Source organism: Limulus polyphemus, unplaced genomic scaffold (assembly GCF_000517525.1).
Source record: "Limulus polyphemus unplaced genomic scaffold, Limulus_polyphemus-2.1.2 Scaffold800, whole genome shotgun sequence".
Lineage (NCBI taxonomy): Eukaryota > Metazoa > Arthropoda > Merostomata > Xiphosura > Limulidae > Limulus > Limulus polyphemus.
In genome coordinates this window covers 307,201-315,266 of record NW_013666410.1, presented here as the reverse complement: position 1 = coordinate 315,266, position 8,066 = coordinate 307,201, and the positions used below count along the sequence as shown (strand labels likewise).

Sequence of the window (8,066 nt, the reverse complement as noted above, 5' to 3'; positions counted from 1 at the left end):
CAATGGGGGGCATCCTCCAGTGTATACATTGCAAGATTATCTTGGTGAAAAATTATAAGGGACATTTTATAAATCAGAATAATGTGCTATATCCCCAATGACGTCTATGCTGTGGAAGGCATATTATGGAAACAATGAAGGAGTAAAAACAAACAGTGTTTCATAAAATGGAATAGATATCATGATAAATTTAAAAGCTGTGTTTTATATTTTAGTTACTTTTATAATAGTACATAAAGAATAAACATAAGAAACAAGAAATAAAGTACTTAACCGAATCTTTTTTTTCTTGATGTTTATCGTCGATGATACATAACCATACTTTTTTTATACTAATGGTAGTAATGTACTAAATAATTTTTTATTTAATTAAATAATGCACCAAAGAACATAAAATAATAACATGCAAAAATACAGAGAACTTCATTAAACTATCAGAATTTTTCTGGCTTTCTAACTACGAGACAAGAGCCATTACAAATTCATTCAAGCTAGTCGTTATCGTTCCTGTGGGAATGAAGCTTCTACTAAACGAATAATTGACAATTCTCTGTTCATAACACAACACAATGCAATACGTCATTTGATAGATGAAAACCTTGGCTTTCTATTGGTTATAATATAAAATTAAATGTAAGATAGAACTATTAACAAATCCTAAAAGAGAGGATGTGACAGATGTGTGTGTGGCAAGAGGGGTCTAATTTTCTATTTGATGGCTCAACAAAATTGAAAACTATAAACATTATGTTTTTTCTGAGCAATGAAGATTTTATAGTGAGTAATTTATCTTAAAGTTTGAACTGATTGGAAGGGTGGTGAATAGAATATAGAAGATGGGATGCCTACAGAAAATGTGTTACCTTTCTCACACTAGGGGAAATGTAGGATTTTTAAAAATATTGCCTTATAAAAGTAAGAACTTAAAACTTATATAATATTAAGATATCGATTATTAACTATGGTTTTATGCTATACTAGTTGGTATAACATAAAGAAAAACTAGTTTAATAAAATTTTGAATGTAAGACACTAAAACCTCGTGACATGCACAGTAAATGATGCCTGGGTACATAGGGTTAAATACTGAACATAAACAGGCGGATTTCCAAAAAATGCCTGTGAAAAACACCTTTAAGTTCCACACTAAACAAAGTTAGAAGTTTTAAAACATCTACATAAGAATCCACAAACAGTCTTTAAATGAGAACAGTGAATGTTAATCACAATAATCAGTCTATAATGGGGAAAGCACTTTACAAATCAGTCACAAATGTAAATTTTCAGTTGAATGTAGGCAGTCAAGTACAAACTAGTAAATTATCAATTTAAGAAATGTTATATGACTGTGTGGACGGACGAAATCCTTATGATTTACAAGAGATTATAGAAAAATCCTTCAGTGTTGTTGTTGTGTGTTAGGCACAAAACTACACAAAGGGCAATGTATGCTCTGCCCACCATGGGTATTGAAACCCGGTATCTAGTAATGATGTGATTGATTATAGGCTCTGATCAGATTTTTGAATACAGTGATATACTTGTAAGTTTCATGAGGAGTAAAATAGTGCCACATTCCAGTTTTAACGGTGTAGTTGATAGATGCTTTTTTTTCATTACATTATGTTATTCAGATATACCTTTTTTATTTCCATTGTCTGATGTTTTATATCCTAAACTCAACATATCAGACATTTGGAGTAACACGTAATTCTTCTATATGCTTAGGTTTTTGCTCATTACGTTAATAATCATTTTTATTTTCTCTAAATTTTGTATGGCATGTTTTTTTTAAGAGTTCTTTAATTTTGAAGACAAGTTGTTATCAGTTAGAATCTTTAAGTTTGGGTTTTTCACTTCTGCTAGGTTTCAAAAGCCAACGTAGAGCATTGTCATGATCGCTAAGTGAAGGAAACTAGTTCCGTGTTGTTTTATTCTAATCGAGTTTATGATACTTACTAGTAATAAAAAAGTTTATTCCAAAATTGTTGGGATGTAAAGATGGAAATAAATCAGAAACTAGAGGGCATTTGGGATGGAAGGAAAATCTGCATTACCCATTCCTGCATTCAACCACTCACAGTGTGGATGCATATATATGTCAGGTGGTGGAATCTCTACAATCCAATAATTTTGAAATAATTTTTTTTTGTTGGTAGTTTCTAGAGATATACTTTTTGACGATTAACATCACGTGTAGCGCCATCTATTGCTTCATATGCGTATTAGGAAATAACTACCAATCTGTATTGTTGAATATATTTTATGCTGTAATTAGCCTATCGTGGATCTCTTGGGACTTCAGGTTGAAAAGATAATCTTAGGGAGTAGTGAAATGTTTTTGGTGTACAGGCTGGAAGTAAAAACACTGTAGTTTATGAGTTACAGCTGAAGGAAAGGAAGAAAGAAAAAAAGAAAACGAGAACCCGACTCGTCCATTCTTGTAGGGAAATAAAAGTTTTGTAGTAACTGCTTTTGTGGTGTTTGTAATTCACCTTTAAATCGTATTTAAGATCGATAGTAATAATAATGATGATAAGTATCGCTCGAATTTATCAGAATAATATTCATTACTTGGCACCAGATCGTAAACTGATGTATGATATGCTACCTAGTTGTTGAAACAGAGAACTGAAAGAGATTCTTATCATTAATGATGTCAAATATAATTACTATATTATTATGCTGTTTACTAATAAAACAAATTATTGTTTTATACTTAAATTTGATAAATAGAAATAGAGCACCATTGATTAATTAATTATTGTAGCAATCACTGACATTAAAGTCAAATAAAAACAAAGATATTTGTTATAATTTGTGTATTTTTAATTTATTATTTAAAGTTCATGAGTTTATTGAACAAAAAATATTCAAAAAGAAACTTTTATCTTGATAGAGTAAACACAGCACTGTCATCTGAAAAAAAATGTTAAAATACGAGTTTAGATAAAACATATGTAGTTCCTTATTTCGAAATCAAGATTTAATTAGAATATTCGTACTAATTAAGTTTAGATGAAACCAATATAGATAAAATTTAAAAATATTGTGTTACTTTCTCAGAATGACATATTTGTTTTGAAAATTTAATATATCAGAATGTCTTGACAGCCGTCCTGTTCTTCGATTTTATATCTATAATATGTATATATAAATTTATCGATTTTAAAATATTTACCACTTTCATATCAATGGGCTATACTCTGAAGCAAATTTTCATCAATATGATAATATTTTATTTAAAAGAAGTAAAGTAGCCATAATGCGAGTTAAACCTTGTTAACATTCGCTGATTTAGAGAAGCATGTCGTAACTCAAGACAAAAATATGTCCTGTTTTATATTTTCTACGTCCCTAATTCTCTATGAACCATACATTACTTTGATAGAACTAATGAAAAATAATTGAAAAGTGTTAAACAGAAACTACAGTCGTAGCACTAAACAAAAACTACAATCGTTGCACAAATTACTCTATATAGAAATATTGTGTGTAGCACTATAACTATATAGAAATTATAGTGTGTGTAGCAATAGCAATATTTCTATATAGTACACACACCATAACTGTATTCCAGTTTAATTCACAAATTAGCAAGATTGAGGAGTTCACGTTTTATGTACCAAACTTCAAATTGTGTCAGGGATATTTATCTATATGAAAGAAGATATGTGATCAGGTTGCTTAAAGTTTAATCGTACCTAAGCCTCCGCTTCACGCAGACACTTTATTTCAATTTCCTTCAGCTCATCTTCTATTAAATCCTGAAAAAATATATGAATTACATGTTATAACAAACACTCTTCTATACATATCAAATACTTATTAAATCGTCTTTTGCTTCATTGGGTTGTATTACATTGATAAGAATTACCGGGAAATAGATATAAGTTGAGAAAAATGTAATACATTAGGAAATTATTTTTATTAAGATAATTTTGAGTTTAATTTCAACTGAAATGCTCAGATCATTTGTACTTTTAACAATACATTTTCCACTAAATAGTTGCGGTTTACGGTAATATTTTTGAATTAAATTAAAACATTGTTTGCTTTTAAAGTTATTATACTAGTTTACCTAAAACTGTAGTAAAATCGTTAATTAAACTGGCTTACAGTTCAACTTAAAGAAATAAAGTCGTTTGTCTCAAGACGTATAAAACATGCTGAACTACATTTTCATAAATTTGAAAATTAAAACCTCACGTTTAAAGTAATAAACACGACATTGTAACTACATTAGAAACTTTTCTGTTTTACACAAGTAAGTCATTTAAAAACGTTGTATACAGGGTGAATGCATTAATTTTATGAATTTAGTACTGTTGAAACCTCTGTGGGTTCTTCTTTAAATGTTTTAACACTTTGCATTTTATTTACGGATGATTTTGAACTTTTGTAAACAAAATTTCAAATTAAACACATCAGAGGTGCTTATTAAATATAGAGAAAAGATATCATAAGATACGGAGAAAAAATAATGATGTTTTAGTGGTTTCTATCGTTGGGTGTGTCTTCTCTTATTATTCGGTTAAAATAAGGAAAAGTCCAGTTCATTTATCTATGACGACTTACACATTTATTCAATAATGTTCTACAGAGTACATTTGTTGATAGGCCTAACTCATAAAAAAAAAGATTCACACAATGGGCTATTTGTGATCTGCCCACCGTGCGTATCAAAAGACGAATGAAATAAACATTTGAATTACCACAAAGTAAAATAAAAATAAATACAGCACTGATTTTTTTAACCATTGAGGTCACTGATTGATTAAGTATCTAAGTCATAACGTTACTATTTAACTGTCTGACTAATAATGAACCAATAACTAACTCACTCACTCACTGAGTCACTACCTCTGCTATTTTTAAACAATGTTTGTTTTTTCCCCATGACTCTAGGAAGTTCGAAACGTCATGTATTTAGATGGTCAGAACATTTTTAGGCGACGTACATCATCATTACGTAATGCCAAAATCCCTCTGGCAAACAATACAAAACATCTATATTAAAATATTTAAAGCATAGCATAAAATAAAAATGTATACTTACAATTGCAGGCTTGAGGCATATGGCAATCTAGCAAAAAATATATATATAAACATGATTATATAAGTTTGAATTTTTCCATAACTAACTAATGAAGTAACTACCATGTATTATATTATGCTATGTTTAATGTTTTCCAACTTATAATACTTATGTTTCTCATTTATGACATGTATTTAGCCAAAAGGTAAAAAGTCCATTTTCCAACGTTTTTTAATATAACTCATTTATTTGTACAGTTAACACAATACACATAAACGTAGATTCCATTTGGGTAAAGAACATAAAAAATGTAACATTATAAGAAATACGTGTTTTATAGAGAACTAATGTTATCACTGTACATGCATATTTAAGTAATATGTTCTGACAAAGTCTGTAATGAATGGTTAAACGAAACACATTGATAACAAAGTGAAAAAATGTAGTTTGAATTTAAAGATGTTTCAGATTGAGAAATTAATTCTAATTAGTAAAAGCCGTTTCTAGGGTAAACTTATAGTTATTGTGTTGTTTGTATATATAATATAAACTGTCAAATAATTGCCGAACCCCTATCTAGAAATGGAAAATTAAATTATTTATTTATATGACAAATGCAGACTACTCAGTAGTCATTATATTATATTGCAATGTATTGCAACAATAATTAGGATATGACTTTAGGGAAATGGTTGCCTAATTTATGACAATACAGGTACTAGGGTATGTTTCATGCTTTGTTACTAGGGTTTGTTTTGTTTTAATTTATGCACAAAGCTACACAATGGGCTATCTGTTCTCGCCCACCACGGGTATCGAAACCCGGTTTCTAGCGTTGTAAGTCCGCAGACATACCGCTGCGCCACTGGGGGCATATACATAAATGTAAACAAATGTATACGGACAAGAAACTGCCGAAACGCAACGTGAAAACCAAAACATATGCATAAATGTAAACAAATGTATACGGACAATAAACTGCCGAAACGCAACGTGAAAACCAAAACATATACATAAATGTAAACAAATGTATACGGACAAGAAACTGCCCGAAACGCAACGTGAAAACCAAAACATATGCATAAATGTAAACAAATGTATACGGACAATAAACTGCCGAAACGCAACGTGAAAACCAAAATTTTGGTTTTCGAGACAGAGACTGGTTACTGCGAGACAGCCACTTGTATTCATATAATGTTCGTGTTCACTCATCAATAGACCTGGTAGTTAAAGTGCTCGACTCACAACCTACGGTATCGAAATACGAATCTCTTCATTCTCATATATTTATTCAAAAGTCAACGAACAATCGTTCTATAATAAAAAGAAAACAATATAACCATATAAAACCACTAGGGTGTATCCTACATTTTTTGCGAGCGTTCGTGTTTGTTTGTTTAGTTATATTACAATATTATATAATGTAGGAACTGATATATACATATATATTTTTATTTCTAAGCAAAAAGCCACACAACATACCTTCTATCCTCTGTCCACCGCAGGCAGCGAAGGCTAATGTTTAGCGTAATAAACATAGGGGGGGGGGTATTATTTACGTAAAATAATTAACTACATATAAATATAAAACTTGTTTAATAAAAGCTTCACACAAGAGATAAAAGAACTACTAAATAGTAGAAAAACCCTAAATAATCTTATTGTCACTGCATCAAGAGGTTTTCAGAAATGAAGGCAATATAGAATATTCAATACTAAAATTATTTACGAGTGATATAAATCATGAAATAATGTGTTCTATAAACAATGGAGGTAATATATAACAGTTACAATCATTCTCCATTATGTTCTTTGTTTTCAAGAAATTGAATACAAAATAAATTATCTTTCTCAGATCCTATCTAACGCTTATAATTAAGCACAAAACTACACAATGTATCAAAACCCGATTTTAAGCGTTATAAGCCTTCGGATTTACAGATGAGCCACTGTGGAACAATTACATTGTCGTAACAAATAATTTATTTTAATATTACTACGTTAAAGAGAAAGGTTGAAAAACAATAAAGGTGTTTGAATACAAACATTTACAGCAAAACTAAGTGCACTTAGTTTAGTTATTGAACCATTTGTGAAATAAACATTATCTATGACAACACCGGTAACAAAATTATAGATAACAGCTCAATCAGAGTTACAGTTATAGTTCATTTAAAGGAACCCGTTTTCTGATAAGCTAATAACAAAGTAACATGTCAGAACAAGTAGGTTTCACCATCAATACCAAAAGTACTGAAAATTATTTAATTCACTAACGTGTAATGTAGGTATTCTAACACAAAATTTGTACTTATTGCTAAGCACTAAGCTATATAATGGGTTTTTTGTATGCTCTGCCCACCTTAAGTATGGAAACTCGAATTAACTGAAAATTTGAATCGGAGGTCAAAAGAAATTATTGATATGAACCAAACGAACTCCTACTGAGCGTGGGCGTGCTAGGGGTTTATTGGAAATTAAACTGAGACAAAAGAAAACTTACTTTGAAATAACATGAATATGTTTTAAGTATCTTACCTTCATTGCTGTTTCTTCTCCATCGCATATTTTCTTCAAAGCTTCCACGTCGGTAGTGCCAGGCATATGTTTATCTTTGCAGTCATCATATTCTTTTAAAAACTTTTGGGAGAAACACAAATTATCATCATTGTTTGGGAAATTAGAAAGAACATTAGATGACGAATAGAAATATAGGAGATTGTTTAGATTTTATCCTGTTTTGTTGTATATAGTAAAACAGTGGTGAGAAAGATGTATCTCCTTTTAACATAAATTCCTATTTGTTTTGCCATTATCAATACAACAGCAGTTTAATTGAGTTTTTAACCTGTAGCTACATATTTTTCAAACGAAAGGATTAAATACAAACTTTGTCCTTACCCAGGCAGGGGCATTCTCTTTTTCACACGCAAAAAACTTCTCTAGCTGGTCATCTGTTAACTCTAAAACATATAAAGTGGTCATCTGTTAACTCTAAAACATATAAAGTGGTCATCTGTTAACT

The 8,066-nt window shown here is 30.1% G+C and overlaps 1 protein-coding gene across 1 annotated transcript in view; it reads right to left on the bottom strand.

The window, feature by feature from the left end:
* Positions 1-2,814: 2,814 nt before the first annotated feature.
* LOC106460582 overlaps positions 2,815-8,066 on the bottom strand; it is a 6,856-nt gene continuing 1,604 nt past the window's right edge. The window contains exons 2-6 of the mRNA XM_013920301.2: positions 7,943-8,004; positions 7,580-7,681; positions 5,060-5,086; positions 3,705-3,767; positions 2,815-2,919 (exon numbers count right to left, since the gene is read on the bottom strand). Of these exons, the coding sequence (XP_013775755.1) occupies positions 3,705-3,767; positions 5,060-5,086; positions 7,580-7,681; positions 7,943-8,004 (254 nt within the window). The 3' untranslated portion in view covers positions 2,815-2,919. The remainder of the gene's footprint in view (positions 2,920-3,704; positions 3,768-5,059; positions 5,087-7,579; positions 7,682-7,942; positions 8,005-8,066) is intronic.